The sequence below is a fragment of the Oncorhynchus kisutch genome, linkage group LG11, assembly GCF_002021735.2.
Source record: "Oncorhynchus kisutch isolate 150728-3 linkage group LG11, Okis_V2, whole genome shotgun sequence".
In the NCBI taxonomy this organism is placed as follows: domain Eukaryota; kingdom Metazoa; phylum Chordata; class Actinopteri; order Salmoniformes; family Salmonidae; genus Oncorhynchus; species Oncorhynchus kisutch.
Window position 1 is genome coordinate 19,671,171 of NC_034184.2, and position 18,043 is coordinate 19,689,213.

Genomic DNA, 18,043 nt, shown 5'->3' on the forward strand with positions numbered 1-18,043 from the left:
ACAGGGAAGACATCCTCCTCCTTCATGTGGTATCCTTCCTGCAGGCTCATCCTGACAGCATGACAATGCCACCAGCCATACTGCTGATCTGTGCGTGATTTCCTGCAAGACAGGAATGTCAGTGTTCGGCCATGGCCAGCGAAGAGCCCGGATCTCAATCCCATTGAGCACGTCTGGGACATGTTGGATCGGAGGGTGAGGGCTAGGGCCATTCCCCCCAGAAATATCCGGGAACTTGCAGGTGCCTTGGTGGAAGAGTGGGATAACATCTCACAGCAAGAACTGGCAAATCTGGTGCAGTCCATGAGGAGGAGATGCACTGCAGTATTTAATGCAGCTGGTGGCCACACCAGATACTGACTGTTACTTTTGATATCCCCTTTGTTCAGGGACACATTATTCCATTTCTGTTAGTCACATGTCTGTGGAACTTGTTCAGTTTATGTCTCAGTTGTTAAATCTTGCTATGTTCATACAAATATTTATACTGAAAATAAACGCAGTTGATATGAGAGGACGTTTCTTTTTTTGCTGAGTTTATGTAAGGTGTCAATGTATAATGGATACTCATCAATTGAAATAGCAACTTTGAGCCATTGTCGGCCATCAACACACTTTCAAGTGCAGAGGTATAGGTAAAGCAGTGCTTAAATTCATCGTCGCTGTCGGATGAAAAGCTTTAACACCATTTTTGCCAATTTTCAGGTTTTATATGTGCTGAAAGCAGTAACTTCCTTTCATCATTCTAGGACAAAGAAAATGTATTCAAAATACTTCTGAAGTTCCATAATTGTATGTTCGTTATTTGGAAAATACATTATAATGTATTTTTTCTGTTTTGGAGTTGACGTTTAGATCCGACAGCGACGTCATGTTGCATTAATTATAGGTCATAACAGTTGGAGCCTTGGCTTGGTTCTGAGTTAACAGTTCAGACAGTTGGCCAGCAACCTGAGTCTCTAGAACATTCTACAGAGAGAGCAAGGGTTGTCTAGTCTGTGAGCTACACACGTGCATGAGCTCAGAGAGAAACATGCACTAGCTCAGTGTCAGTTCAGCATGCCTGTCCACAGTAATTTGAAGGATAGATAGAAAGAGAAAGGGATAAAAGAAAGATATAGACCCACACAACAGCACACACAGAGACAAACAGACAAGAAAAGGAGCATCATTATCAGTTTGGACACAGGGATGAGGGACTGTATGCAACGCACCAAAACAACATTGCTCCATCCAGCTGTCATCAATTAGCCTATGTCCAATCGTTCAAAAGCGTGTTACTCAGTCCCGTCCACTCCTAGATCATGTTGCTGAGCTATTGTCCAATCCTGGAGGTTGTTATTGAACCACTGTCAAATGCTGAACATGGCCAATCCTAGAGTATATTACTGAGCATTGTCCAATCCTGGAGCGCCTTGCCGAACCATTGTCTAATCCTAGAGCTTGCTGCTGAGGATCTCTGACACCTGTGCGTTTGTTTGGTCGTCTGAGTCCAGATCCTGGGCTCTCGCTCCTTCATACCCCTCCTCTCCTGACCCCTCCTCTGCCAAAACCATTGTCACCCCTGCCCCTCTCTCCATCCCTCCCTTTCCCTCCATCCCTCTCTCCTCCTTTCCACAGCCCCTGTTCTCAGGTGACGTTTCCTTACACGGTTCCACAAAGATAGTCCTGATATGGGGCTTGGGCTCCCTCTGTCCCCCCCTCCGGCCCTCCAGGACACAGGAAGCATGACTAGCATATATCTCCCCCTGAGGTGATGGGAGATTCAGGGGCAGGGTGGTCAGGTCTGGGTCCCTCTGCCTGGTATAGACACCCTCAGACAGGGACCCTGTGTGGCTGTCGCTGTGGCCCCTGAGCCACCGCTGGGGACCGCTGAAGTAACCTGCCTGGGCCCCAGTAGCCCCGTGGCTCCGGGACAGCAGCTTCCGCTTGGCTGGGGGGTTGGCAAGGTGCCGCAACGGGGTGAAGGAGTGCTTGTCCTGGGTCGTTTTGGAGAGGGAGAGACCCTCCAGGGTTTTGGAGCAGGATAGAGTGGTCTCAGGGAAGATGGGGGCAGGTGAGGGGGGTGGGGCGGTGGAGAGGATTGGGCCTGGGGAGAGGGGGAAGGCAGGGGAGAGAGGGGAGAGAGCGAGGTCTTTGGGCTGGCAGATGCTGTACCTGGAAAACAAAAAATAAGATTTGTTAGGTTCTATTCATGGCTGTCAAAAAGAGATGGGGAGAGGGGAAGAGGAGGAAAGGAGATAGTAGAGGAAAGGAGAGAGAGGGAAAAGGACAAATCTGGGGCTGGGGGAGAGTGAAAGGAAGAGGTTTTCGTGGACACAAGTGGACTGGACAGGACAAGAGTGGCAACTCAAATCAAATCAAAATTAAATCAAATTTTATTTGTCACATACACATGGTTAGCAGATGTTAATGCGAGTGTAGCGAAATGCTTGTGCTTCTAGTTCCGACAATGCAGTAATAAACAACAAGTAATCTAACTAACAATTCCAAAACTACTACCTTATAGACACAAGTGTAAGGGGATAAAGAATATGTACATAAAGATATATGAATGAGTGATGGTACAGAGCGGCATAGGCAAGATACAGTAGATGGTATTGAGTGCAGTATATACATATGAGATGAGTATGTAAACAAAGTGGCATAGTTAAAGTGGCTAGTGATACATTACATACATATTACATAAAGATGCAGTAGATGATATAGAGTACAGTATATACATATACATATGAGATGAATAATGTAGGGTATGTAAACATTATATTAGGTAGCATTGTTTAAAGTGGCTGGAGTTGAGTCAGTGTGTTGGCAGCAGCCACTCAATGTTAGTGGTGGCTGTTTAACAGTCTGATGGCCTTGAGATAGAAGCTGTTTTTCAGTCTCTCGGTCCCAGCTTTGATGCACCTGTACTGACCTCGCCTTCTGTACGATAGCGGAGTGAACAGGCAGTGGCTCGGGTGGTTGTTGTCCTTGATGATCTTTATGGCCTTCCTGTGACATCGGGTGGTGTAGGTGTCCTGGAGGGCAGGTAGTTTGCCCCCGGTGATGCGTTGTGCAGACCTCACTACCCTCTGGAGAGCCTTACGGTTGTGGGCGGAGCAGTTGCAGTACCAGGAGGTGATACAGCCCGACAGGATGCTCTCGATTGTGCATCTGTAGAAGTTTGTGAGTGCTTTTGGTGACAAGCCGAATTTCAGGAGGCTGAAGAGGCGCTGCTGCGCCTTCTTCACGATGCTGTCTGTGTGGGTGGACCAATTCAGTTTGTCTGTGATGTGTACGCCGAGGAACTTAAAACTTACTACCCTCTCCACTACTGTTCCATCAATGTGGATAGGGGGGTGTTCCCTCTGCTGTTTCCTGAAGTCCACAATCATCTCCTTAGTTTTGTTGACGTTGAGTGTGAGGTTATTTTCCTGACACCACACTGCGAGGGCCCTCACCTCCTCCCTGTAGGCCGTCTCGTCGTTGTTGGTAATCAAGCCTACCACTGTTGTGTCGTCCGCAAACCTGATGATTGAGTTGGAGGCGTGCGTGGCCACGCAGTCGTGGGTGAACAGGGAGTACAGGAGAGGGCTCAGAACGCACCCTTGTGGGGCCCCAGTGTTGAGGATCAGCGGGGAGGAAATGTTGTTGCCTACCCTCACCACCTGGGGGCGGCCCGTCAGGAAGTCCAGTACCCAGTTGCACAGGGCGGGGTCGAGACCCAGGGTCTCGAGCTTGATGACGAGCTTGGAGGGCACTATGGTGTTAAATGCCGAGCTGTAGTCGATGAACAGCATTCTCACATAGGTATTCCTCTTGTCCAGGTGGGTTAGGGCAGTGTGCAGTGTGGTTGAGATTGCATCGTCTGTGGACCTATTTGGGCGGTAAGCAAATTGGAGTGGGTCTAGGGTGTCAGATAGGGTGGAGGTGATATGGTCCTTGACTAGTCTCTCAAAGCACTTCATGATGACGGAAGTGAGTGCTACGGGGCGGTAGTCGTTTAGCTCAGTTACCTTAGCTTTCTTGGGAACAGGAACAATGGTGGCCCTCTTGAAGCATGTGGGAACAACAGACTGGGATAGGGATTGATTGAATATGTCCGTAAACACACCAGCCAGCTGGTCTGCGCATGCTCTGAGGGCGCAGCTGGGGATGCCGTCTGGGCCTTCAGCCTTGCAAGGGTTGACACATTTAAATGTTTTCCTCACGTCGGCTGCAGTGAAGGAGAGTCCGCATGTTTTAGTTGCGGGCCGTGTCAGTGGCACTGTATTGTCCTCAAAGCGGGCAAAAAAGTGATTTAGTCTGCCTGGGAGCAAGACATCCTGGTCCGTGATGGGGCTGGTTTTCTTTTCGTAATCCGTGATTGACTGTAGACCCTGCCACATACCTCTTGTGTCTGAGCCATTGAATTGAGATTCTACTTTGTCTCTATACTGACGCTTAGCTTGTTTGATTGCCTTGCGGAGGGAACAGTTACACTGTTTGTATTCGGTCATGTTTCCGGTCACCTTGCCCTGATTAAAAGCAGTGGTTCGGGCTTTCAGTTTCACGCGAATGCTGCCATCAATCCACGGTTTCTGGTTTGGGAATGTTTTAATCGTTGCTATGGGAATGACATCTTCAACGCACGTTCTAATGAACTCGCTCACCGAATCATAAATATTATATAATAATAATAAATATTAGCCCGCACAGAGAAGCTTCACTCATCTTTCTAGAGTTTTGCCTTTAGTTAACGCTATCAATGTTTCGATCTATTGTGGGAATTGTGCTTGAATCAATGCAATATTAGCCACTTTCAATGTAACTGCATTTTTTGCCATTGTTTTTGATGGTAGGCCACTCTAGTAGGCCTACATTATGATCAAATAGCCACAGTAGTCTACTTGACCACTGTTAAAACTGTAACATACCCGGGTGGCGCAGTGGTTAAGGGCGCTGTACTGCAGCGCCAGCTGTGCCATCAGAGTCCCTGGGTTCGCGCCCAGGCTCTGTCGTAACCGGCCGCGACTGGGAGGTCCGTGGGGCGACGCACAATTGGCCTAGCGTCGCCCGGGTTAGGGAGGGCTTGGTCAGTAGGGGTGTCCTTGTCTCATCGCGCACCAGCGACTCCTGTGGTGGGCTGGGTGCAGTGTGCGCTAACCAAGGTGGCCAGGTGCATGGTGTTTCCTCCGGCGCATTGGTGCGGCTGGCTTCCGGGTTGGATGCGCGCTGTGTTAAAGAAGCAGTGCGGCTTGGTTGGGTTGTGTATCGGAGGACGCATGACTTTCAACCTTCGTCTCTCCCGAGCATGTACGGGATTTGTAGCGATGAGACAAGATAGTAGCTACTACAACAATTGGATACCACAAAATTGGGGAGAAAAAGGGAAAAAAAAAAAAAAGTAACATAAAGCAGGTATAGCCTCAGTGTTCACAGTAAATGCACGCCGGAAGTTGCACACCACTTTCACAACATTCATATTTACACTCAGCAGACCTGAAATTTGCTCAGTACCAAAAACATTTTACAGGGAACATTGGTTAGAGGTCTTTCTCGTACCTGAGCTCGTGTATCTGTAGTACGTCGGGAGCGCTACCTCCCAGGGCGTGCACGGCCTGCTGGGATAGGTCCTGTGGGGGGGAGTAGAGCAGGTCCAGCTCGCGTGGGGACAAGGCTTCGCTGGAGTCGTAGTCACTATCTGTCGGCAGGAACACCTCTGAACAACCGTCATCATCTGACCCCAGCTGGGAGTCTGAGGGAGGAGACAGAGAGACAGATGGGTAAGAAACACACACACAGTCCATGTACAAAATAGCGTTGCACACAGACACAGTACAAACTATGATTATAGAGTGGGGGTATGTGTTTAGCTTATGACAAATACCATTCCTGACTTACTTCCAGTGTATTGAGAGTGAGGAGGTGGACAAATGTCTGTCAATATGTATGTTTATGTCTGTGTATTTGTATGCACTGCATGTATAGGTGTGAAGTGGCATCAGCGCCAGAAGGGCTAACACACCCATACAACCCCATCCTCAAGAGGAGCATCGTCATCATCGTCTTCGATGGACAGCCAAGACAGTGTGTGTGTCTTTCTCTGTGTGCATTCTCCTCACCACTAACATCCTTCCTGCGCCGTAGCTCAGGTGATGGCGATGGTGTGGGTAGGTAGTCCATGGTAGAGGATGCTGAGTCACTCTTCTGTGCCCCCTGGTCTGACTCAGGCTCGCTGGCATTGACCAGGCTGGTGATGGGAACACCGCCACGGGGCTGCTTGTAGCGGGCACACTGCAGGGCATCAGTGATCCAACGCAGCTCCCGCCACATCTCATCCAGCTGCTGCAATAGAGAACAAAATGCACTCATTATAACACAGTTATAAAGCATCATAGTTATAGTTGATTATATAAAGCATCATAGTTGTAGTTGATAATATAAAGCATCATAGTTGTAGTTGATAATATAAAGCATCATAGTTGTAGTTGATAATATAAAGCATCATAGTTGTAGTTGATAATATAAAGCATCATAGTTGTAGTTGATAATATAAAGCATCATAGTTGTAGTTGATAATATAAAGCATCATAGTTGTAGTTGATAATATAAAGCATCATAGTTGTAGTTGATAATATAAAGCATCATAGTTGTAGTTGATAATATAAAGCATCATAGTTGTAGTTGATAATATAAAGCATCATAGTTGTAGTTGATAATATAAAGCATCATAGTTGTAGTTGATTATAATAGTTATAAAGCATCAGTTATAGTTATAGTTGATTTTAATAGTTATACATCATAGTTATAGTTAGTTGATTATAACAGTTATAAAGTATCATAGTCATAGTTTATTATAACAGTTATAAAGCATCATATTTAGTTATAGTTGATTTGAATAGTTATAAAGCATCATAGTTATAGTTAGTTGATTCTAACAGTTATAAAGTATCATAGTCATAGTTTATTATAACAGTTATAAAGTATCATAGTTATAGTTAGTTGATTCTAACAGTTATAAAGCATCATAGTTATAGTTTATTATAACAGTTATAAAGTATCATAGTTATAGTTTATTATAACAGTTATAAAGCATCATAGTTATAGTTTATTATAACAGTTATAAAGTATCATAGTTATAGTTAGTTGTAATTGATTATAACAGTTATAAAGCATCATAGTTATAGTTTATTATAACAGTTATAAAGTATCATAGTTATAATTAGTTGTAATTGATTATAACAGTTATAAAGTATCATAGTTATAGTTAGTTGTAATTGATTATAACAGTTATAAAGCATCATAGTTATAGTTTATTATAACAGTTATAAAGTATCATAGTTATAGTTAGTTGTAATTGATTATAACAGTTATAAAGCATCATAGTTATAGTTTATTATAACAGTTATAAAGTATCATAGTTATAATGAGTTGTAATTGATTATAACAGTTATAAAGCATCATAGTTATAGTTCATACAGTTGATTATAACAGTTATAAAGCATCATATTTATAGTTAGTTCATTATAACAGTTATAAAGCATCATAGATATAGTTAGTTATAGTTCATTATAACAGTTATAAATCATAGTTATAGTTGATTATATAAAGCATCATAGATATAGTTGATTATATAAAGCATTATGGTTGTAGTTCATTATAGTTGATTGTAATAGTTATAAAGCATCATATTTATAGTTAGTTCATTATAACAGTTATAAAGCATCACAGTTATAGTTAGTTATAGATTATTATAACAGTTATAAAGCATCATAGATATAGTTAGTTATAGATTATTATAACAGTTATAAAGCATCATAGATATAGTTAGTTATAGTTCATTATAACAGTTATAAAGCATCATAGATATAGTTAGTTATAGTTCATTATAACAGTTATAAAGCATCATAGATATAGTTAGTTATAGTTCATTATAACAGTTATAAATCATAGTTATAGTTGATTATATAAAGCATCATAGATTTGTAGTTGTAGTTCATTATAACAGTTATAAAGCATCATAGATATAGTTAGTTATAGTTCATTATAACAGTTATAAATCATAGTTATAGTTGATTATATAAAGCATCATATATTTGTAGTTATAGTTCATTATAACAGTTATAAAGCATCATAGATATAGTTAGTTATAGTTCATTATAACAGTTATAAAGCATCATAGATATAGTTAGTTATAGTTCATTATAACAGTTATAAAGCATCATAGATATAGTTAGTTATAGTTCATTATAACAGTTATAAAGCATCATAGATATAGTTAGTTATAGTTCATTATAACAGTTATAAATCATAGTTATAGTTGATTATATAAAGCATCATAGATTTGTAGTTGTAGTTCATTATAACAGTTATAAAGCATCATAGATATAGTTAGTTATAGTTCATTATAACAGTTATAAATCATAGTTATAGTTGATTATATAAAGCATCATAGATTTGTAGTTGTAGTTCATTATAACAGTTATAAAGCATCATAGATATAGTTAGTTATAGTTCATTATAACAGTTATAAAGCATCATAGATATAGTTAGTTATAGTTCATTATAACAGTTATAAAGCATCATAGATATAGTTAGTTATAGTTCATTATAACAGTTATAAATCATAGTTATAGTTGATTATATAAAGCATCATAGATTTGTAGTTGTAGTTCATTATAGTTAATTATAATAGTTATAAAGCATCAAAGTTAGTTCATTATAGTTGATTATAATAGTTAAAAAGCATCATAGTTACAGTTAGTTATAGTAGATTAAAACAGTTATAAATCATAGTTATAGTTAGTTGATTATAAAAGTTATAAAGCATCATAGTTATAGTTCATTATAACAGTTATAAAGTATCATAGTTATAATTAGTTGTAATTGATTATAACAGTTATAAAGTATCATAGTTATAGTTAGTTGATTATAACAGTTATAAAACATCATAGTTATTGTTCATTATAACAGTTATAAAGCATCATAGTTATAGCTGATTATAACAGTTATAAAGCATCATAGTTGTAATTGATTATAACAGTTTTAAGTCATAGTTAGATAGTTATAGTTGATTATAACAGTTAAAAAACATCTCATCCAGTTGCTGAAATGGAGAACAAAAGTCAGGTCCAGGTCAAGATAGCCAGGAGAAAGTGACACTAGTAGACCCCTGGATACTACCGCTGAGAGCTACGTAGTACAGCAGCTTAAGGTTAGCTGCAGGTTTCTATTTCTATTTCACTCCGAGAGGGACAAAACCACTCACACATTAAGCCTACAGCTTCACTAAATACATTATTACCACGCAGGTGTGTGTGTCTGTGTATAGGTGAATGTGTGTTTGTGCAAGTGTGTGCACTGTTGTATATTCCCACACAGTCAAAGGGTTTGTAGCGAATAGAACTATGCATAATGCATATGATTCCTCTACACAGAATCCTGCATTTAATTGGCACCTGATCATATCACAGCAGTCTGGTGAAGAAGCAGTAGTGAATGTATAGACTGTCCCAAATAGCACCCTATTCCCTACACAGTGCTATGGGCTCTGGTCAAAAGTAGTGCACTATATAGGGAATAGGGTGCCATTTGTGATGAATGTATAGAATAGAAAGCACATTGTGACCATAACAATGACTGGCTGCACACCAAAGCCCTTCTCCTGCCAGTCTCCCCATGCATGCAGTCTCCAATGTGGTTCCAATCTTATCAGGGGCCCTAGGCCACCGTAACCAAACGTCATTCCTGCTTTCACTCCTCCTATTCCCCCTCTCATTCTTTCCATCACTCCAAACCTCCCCTGGGAGTCAGGGTGTGTGTGTGAGAGAGACAGAGAGAGAGAGAGAGAGAGAGAGAGAGAGAGAGAGAGAGAGAGAGAGGGAGAGTGAGAGAGCATTGTTCTGTGTTTCCGTGTGTGTAGAGAATGAAGCATGACAAATGTTAAGCAGCAATTAGGCGTCTGTCTGAGAGACAGTATGAGAGCACTTAGTGACACCACGAGATGACACACACACACACACACATATATATATATATAAAAGAGACTGACACCAGGGGATGACACACACACACACACACACACAGCGTTGCCCAGCAACAGCCCCAAAACATCACTGCTCTAGAGGAGATCTGCATGGAGGAATGGGCCAAAATATCAGCAACAGTGTGGGAAAACCTTGTGAAGACTTACAGAAAACGTTTGACCTCTGTCATTTCCAACAAAGGGTATATAACAAAGTATTGAGATAAACTGTTGTTATTGACCAAATACTTATTTTCCACCATCATTTGCAAATAAATTTATAAAAAATCCTACAATGTGATTTTCTGGATTTTCTTTTCTCATTTTGTCTGTCATAGTTGAAGTTTTCCTATGATAAAAATTACAGGCCTCTCTCATCTTTTTAAGTGGGAGAACTTGCACAATTGGTGGCTGACTAAATACTTTTTTGCCCCACTGTATATATATAAAAGAGACTGACACCACGAGATGACACACACACACACACACACACACACACACACACACACACACACACACACACACACACACACACATATATATAAAAGAGACTGACACCAGGGGATGACACACACACACACACACACACACACACACACACACACACACACACACACACATATATATATATATATATATATATATATATATATATATATATAAAAGAGAGTGACACCAGGGGATGACACACACACACACACACACACACACACATATATAAAAGAGAGTGACACCAGGGGATGGCACACACACACACACACACACACACACACACACACACATATATATAAAAGAGAGTGACACCAGGGGATGACTCGGCTGGAAAGAATGCCGTGGATCAGATGGCAGAGAGGGAGACAAAACTGGGAATAATAGAGGATATTCCTCTCTTTCTCCCTATAACCAAATTCCATCACTCTTTTACAGCCAGTATGATAATAATGCATGCTAATCCAGCCATACACTTCTCTGAAAGCCAAGAAGCCAGAAGCAACTGGATGCATGTCAACTGCCATTTAACTTTTCTAAGCACCCTGACGAAGGCTTTCATTCTAAAATGCTTGGGCTTTTAATCATTAAAAAGCTTTTTACTGAACTTCCATTGTCCTCCTTTCAAGGTATTTCCCTTCATTCCACTGACTTAATAGTTTTTGCCAATGATTTCTGTAGATTGAGGAAATTCAATCTCAACAGATTGCGTCTAGCCCTAATCAGGAGAGGAAACCCACTATAGCTTCCAGAAAGGTAGCATCCCCCAGACTCCCAGCATTCATCAGCACAGCAGTATCATCTCTCTTGAGCACTCGACAGATGATCCAAGTGTCATCCAAGACCTGTGTGTGTGGGTGTGTGAGAGGAAGAGAGTGTAAGACTATTCTGTGTGTGTGTGTGTGTGTGTGTGTGCTCTTGATGCAGCATAATTTCCTGACAGCAAGAGCTCACAAGACGCCTGCAGGGAGCCAGAAGTCATCTCAGAAATGAGTCTTACTGAAGGTGACTGGGAAACTCACACACACACACACACACACACACACACACACACACACACACACACACACACACACACACACACACACACACACACACACACACACACACACACACACACACACACACACACACACACACACACACGACGCCCCCGCCCCTCTCCAGGTAGGCTCCAGCCAGCTGAGAGAGCAGTGGTCCCAGAGTCCAAATGATGGTGACAGGTAAGGCGCGCCAGACAAAACGACTTCCTCCTGAAACAGGAAATTGCCCATTCTGACCAGACATCTTTAGATTCCATTAACCCGCACTGGAGCTAAGGACTGGAGCCAGAGTGGGACGGTATTCAGCGTGAGACGCAGATGAGAACCAGAGGGGGGATCGTATTGGGAGTGATGCGGGACGGTTGGCTGGTTTACGGGCATATTTGTTCCTCTACTATTCCTACTGAAGGGGAGAGGAGATATATAGTATGCAATATTGGCTTTAAGATTATGGATATTTCCTATATAGTGCACTAGTTTTGACCAGGGCCCATCTGGAATAGGGTGCTATTAGAAAAGCAACTGAGGAAACTGACTGCAGAGGAATGATTCTAGCTTCCCTTCACTTCAATCAATGAAGCTTACTTAGTCTGAATCCTAAATTGCACCCTATCCCATCTATTCCCCCTATTCACACAGATGCCCCCCTCCACTCTCCTTTGATCCAGGGCAGGGGCCCCACTGCTGGGGTCTCTCCCCCACCACCAGGCTGTCGTGGTGCCTGAGAGAGCCAGATGCAGCTGGGTTTGTGGTTCCTTTGGAGGATGAATGACGCAAGCGCACACAGCAGGACAACGTCAGTTTATAGTATATCAATGTGTTGAACTACACAATAGGAACTGCACATATTGAGGTTAGAGGTTGGTCCCCTAATTCTCCTCTCAGGAGTCCAGATTACCAGAGGCTTCCTTCCAATGTTCAAAAGACGCAGGCCTTACTTAGTCCACTCACTCATTTAGTCAGTTGATGTGAGGGTGATGCCAAATCCAGTGATGAATTGAATAAGATGCACTTCCACACAATACTAACAGGATGTTTACTGGACTAAACCAGTCTTCGACAACAATACCACAGTAAGGGAATCCCCCCCCCCCCCCCCCCCCGATCATGTAATGGCAAGTCTAAACAAATTGTACAATGAGATGGCTTAACGTCATCATTTCTGCACAGCCACACACACACACAGGCACGTAAACACAGAAACGCTTTCACGCACCTATACACTCGCAAGTAACAATGCGCACACACATAGAAATGCACGTACGTGCACACACACACGCACCCTGACAGGACCTCCCAGTATCTAGACAGACTGTGGTATGACAGGCCAGCACTAAGAGCTTTCAGACAGACGGGCCTCTTTTCACACGCTTTGCCCCCTCACATTGACACTTCACTCTCTCTAATGCAGCCCACATTGCTGAGCTCACATACACACACACAAATGCACAAACACGCACAACTATGAGATTTACATGCACACACAGAGGCAGACTCATGCACATACACAGACTGAGAGACAGACATTGGCACTTTTATACAGAGACACATATTCAGACATCCCCACCCACACACACTCTCCCTCTCAGTCATTCATGATTGGTATTATTTTTTCCCCTGTCGCTCTCTCTCGCTCTCCCGAGTACTGTGTAATCTGTGGTTTGGGGGCCACATTTTTCCGTGCCTCTCTGAGCTCAGAACACACACACACTCTCTCTCAGATCACACACACACACTCTCAGATCACAGAAACACACTTGTGGTTTTGTGGTTGGTCTCCATTACCAGTAGAGACCATGGTGGTAAAAGCTGGATTAGTTCTTCACAGAGAAAAACACCAGATGGGTTTACTTTCATGCTTTCAACTTTCTGACATGAGAGAGAGAAGGCTGGGCAGTTATGGAGTTCTTTAACATTAGAAAAACAAGCTATTTAACAGCTAGTACTCGTAGCAGTTAGGCTTTATTACATCAATAAACTGACTCCAATAGGATTATTAGTGCAGTTGTTTCTGCTGTTTCTTAGATTTTTAGTGCGTGATAAATATATTTACTTAAAAATGGACAACATAAACGATATGAAAAATAAGCTTTTAAACAATTTTCTTTTGATGAATGTGAAAAAAAGGCCTCATGCGTTTGTATTAGAAATAGATACAAATGGTTTATACAGTGAGCTCCAAAAGATTTGGGACAGTGACACGTTTAGTTGTTTTGCCTCTGTACTCCAGCACTATAGATAGGAAATGATTACATATGAGGTTAAAGTGCAGACTGTTCATTTGAGGGTATCCATATCGGGTGAACCGTTTAGGAATTACAGCACTTTTTGTACATACTCCCCCCATTTTAGGGGACCAAATGTATTGGGGCAAATTTTTTTTTTTTTTTTTTAATTTCACCTTTATTTAACCAGGTAGGCTAGTTGAGAACAAGTTCTCATTTGCAACTGCGACCTGGCCAAGATAAAGCATAGCAGTGTGAGCAGACAACAAAGAGTTACACATGGAGTAAACAATTAACAAGTCAATAACACAGTAGAAACCAAAGGGGGAGTCTATATACAATGTGTGCAAAAGGCATGAGGAGGTAGGCAAATAATTACAATTTTGCAGATTAACACTGGAGTGATGAATGATCAGATGGTCATGTACACTTGTGTGTGTATTAAAGAAGTAGAAAGTTAAGTATTTGGTCCCATATTCATAGTTCGGAATGACTAGATCAAGCTTGTGACTCGACACATTTGTTGGATGCATTTGCTGTTTGTTTCGGTTGTGTTTCAGATGATTTTGTATCCAATAGAAATGAATGGTAAATAACATATTGTGTCATTTTGGAGTCACTTATATTGTAAATAAGAATATAATATGTTTGGAAACACTTATACATTCATGTGAATGCTACCATGATTACAGATAATCCTGAATGAATTGTGAATAATGATGAGTGACAAAGTTAGAGGCATAAATATCATAAACAGGCAGTTAACCCACTGTTCCTAGGCCATCATTGAAAATAAGAATTTGTTCTTAACTGACTTGCCTAGTTAAATAAAGGTAAAATAAATCAAATCAAATATCAAATAAATCACCCAGATAATAATTGTTTTAATGATTAGGCTTCGCTGTACCGCAGCCTCTGGGTGCCATAGTGAATAAACTGAGCACAGATTCGTTTCTGTCTCAGCCTCCAGTATTTATGCTGCAGTAGTTTATGTGTCGGGGGGCTAGGGTCAGTTTGTTATATCTGGAGTACTTCTCCTGTCCTATCCGGTGTCCTGTGTGAATTTAAGTATGCTCTCTCTAATTCTCTCTTTCTCTCAGAGTACCTGAGCCCTAGGACCATGCCTCAGGACTACCTGGCATGATGACTCCTTGCTGTCCCCAGTCCACCTCCAGTTTCAACTGTTCTGCCTGTGATTATTATTATTTGACCATTCTGGTCATTTATGAACATTTGAACATCTTGGCCATGTTCTGTTATAATCTCCACCCGGCACAGCCAGAAGAGGACTGGCCACCCCACATAGCCTGGTTCCTCTCTCGGTTCCTTCCTAGGTTTTGGCCTTTCTAGGGAGTTTTTCCTAGCCACTGTGCTTCTACACCTGCATTGCTTGCTGTTTGGGGTTTTAGGCTGGGTTTCTGTACAGCACTTTGAGATATCAGCTGATGTACGAAGGGCTATATAAATACATTTGATTTGATTTGATTCGTGACCATTTTGTTTGCCCCATTACTACAGAGAAACCAACTTATTTCTAGCCCAAATAGTTCAAAAATATATTTTATTTGATTTATTTTACCTTTATTTAACTAGGCAAGTCAGTTAAGAACAAATTCTTATTTTCAATGATGGCCTAGGAACAGTGGGTTAACTGCCTGTTTATGATATTTATGCCTCTAACTTTGTCACTCATCATTATTCACAATTCATTCAGGATTATCCGTAATCATGGTAGCATTCACATGAATGTATAAGTGTTTCCAAACATATTATATTCTTATTTACAATATAAGTGACTCCAAAATGACACAATACGTTATTTACCATTAATTTCTATTGGATACAAAATAATCTGAAACACAACCAAAACAAACAGCAAATGCATATGACCCATATTACCGGCGCATCATTCTTTCATATTTTCTTACACTGTTAAAGCTTGTTGTTGTTTTTACAGTATTATACAATACAACTAACAGCAATGTACCCTAATAAGTATTTACAGTAAATTGTCATAACTCCCAATGCACTCCGGGTGATTTTAGGGGTAATTGGTCAATTATGTAGTAAATTCCAATGAAACCATGTTTTAACAGCACAGTCGTGGCCAAAGGTTTTGAGAATGACACAAATATAAATTTTCACAAAGTCTGCTGCCTCAGTTTGTATGATGGCAATTTGCATATACTTCAGAATGTTATGAAGAGTGATCAGAGGAATTTCAATTAATTTCAAAGTCCCTCTTTGCCATGCAAATGAACTGAATCCCCCAAAAACCGCTTGGGGTCATTGTCCATTTGAAAGACCCATTTATGACCAAGCTTTAACTTTCTGACTAATGTCTTGAGATGTTTCTTCAATATATAAATTTTCCTCCCTCATGATGCCATCTATTTTGTGAAGTGCACAGGTCCCTCCTGCACAGCAAAGCACCCCCACAACATGATGCTGCCACCCCCGTGCTTCACGGTTAGGATGGTGTTCTTCGGCTTGCAAGCCTCCCCCTTTCTCCTCCAAACATAATGATGGTCATTATGGCAAACAGTTCTATTTTTGTTTCATCAGACCAGAGGACATTTCTCAAAAAATTACGATCTTTGTCCCCATGTGCAGTTGCAAACCGTAGTCTGGCTTTTTTTATGGCGGTTTTGGAGCAGTGACTTCTTCCTTGCTGAGTGGCCTTTCAGGTTATGTCGACATAGGACTAGTTTTACTGTGAATATAGATACTTTTGTACCTGTTTCCTCCAACATCTTCACAAGGTCCTTTGCTGTTGTTCTGGGATTGATTTGCACTTTTCGCACCAAAGTACATTCATCTCTAGGACAGAACGCGTCTCCTTCCATGCGAGGTCCCATGGTGTTTATACTTGCGTACTATTGTTTGTACAGATGAACGTGGTACCTTCAGGCGTTTAGAAATTGTTCCCAAGGATGAACCAGACTTGTGGAGGTCTCCAACTGTTTTTCTGAGGTCTTGGCTGATTATTTTTGATTTTCCCATGATGTCAAGCAAAGAGGCACAGAGTTTGAAGGTAGGCCTTGAAATACATCCACAGGTACACCTCCAATTGAATCAAATGATGTCAAATAGCCTGTCAGAAGCTTCTAACGCCATGACATAATTTTCTGGAATTTTCCAAGCTGTTTAAAGGCACAGTCAACTCAGTGTATGTAAACTTCTGACCCACTGGAATTGAAGTGAAATAATCTGTCTGTAAACAATTGTTGGAAAAATTACTTGTGTCATGCACAAAGTAGATGTCCTAACCGATTTGCCAAAATTATAGTTTGTTAACAAGACATTTGTGGAGTGATTGAAAAACAAGTTTACATATATATATATTTGAAATGCCGTAATATGAAAACACATTACCTAGTAGCAAATCCCAAGCAATTACAGTAAAATACTGTACCCTGCCTCCCTTCAATTAATTTAATTCATTCATTACAATTACCGTAAAAATATTACAGTAACATGCTGTACTGTACATTTACAGCATTATACTTGCAGCAGAGTTGCCAGCAAACTACTGTAATTATATAATACAGCTGTGTTGCTGTAATTATTACAGTAGGCCTATTTACAGTATAATGCTGTATTGTATAATACAACACTGTTTTTCTTACTGTTAAACAAGTGACAGCATCCCTGCTGTAAAGCAAAACTACTGCATTTAGCTGGCAACTCTGCTGCCAGTTTCATGCTGTACATTTACAGGGACAGTTATATCTCCCTACCTGTATATAGTCCAGTATATGTTGGTGTCTCTGTTTGGCAGTGGCAACCTCTGTGTCCATTATGGCCTCTCGCAGTGCCTGCTGGGTAATAAGTGCATCCAGGTCCAAGACAGATGACATGCGGCAGTACAGACTGATGCACTTCTCCTTGTAGGCACTGAAATGGACTGGAGAGAGACGAGACATATATAGACCAATGAACTTCTTATTCGCACAGAAGTGGACTGGACAGATAAATATATATTTGTATATAAAATATAACCTCAAACTTATCCCTGTATTCTCAGAAATGGGCTTGAGAGAGAAATATATTTTTGAATATAAAATATAGACTCCAACTTCTCCTTGTATTCACAGAATTGGGCTGGAGTGAGACAAATATACAGTATATCAGAACATACAATATATAGACTAAATCACTTCTTATAGGCACAGACATGGACTGGATAGAGACATATACCGTGTTAATACTGTATAACGAGACGTACATTGAGTGTACAAAACAATAGGAACACCTTCCTAATATTGAGTTGCACCCCCTTTACCCTCAGAACAGCC

At 41.1% G+C, this 18,043-nt stretch overlaps 1 protein-coding gene across 1 annotated transcript in view; it reads right to left on the reverse strand.

Moving 5' to 3' along the window:
• Positions 1-471: 471 nt before the first annotated feature.
• The window catches only part of ankfn1a (ankyrin repeat and fibronectin type III domain containing 1a), a 221,125-nt gene continuing 203,553 nt past the window's right edge, over positions 472-18,043 (reverse strand). The window contains exons 22-25 of the mRNA XM_031835416.1: positions 17,486-17,652; positions 6,087-6,309; positions 5,527-5,719; positions 472-2,157 (exon numbers count right to left, since the gene is read on the reverse strand). Coding sequence (XP_031691276.1) covers positions 1,437-2,157; positions 5,527-5,719; positions 6,087-6,309; positions 17,486-17,652 — 1,304 coding nt within the window. The 3' untranslated portion in view covers positions 472-1,436. The remainder of the gene's footprint in view (positions 2,158-5,526; positions 5,720-6,086; positions 6,310-17,485; positions 17,653-18,043) is intronic.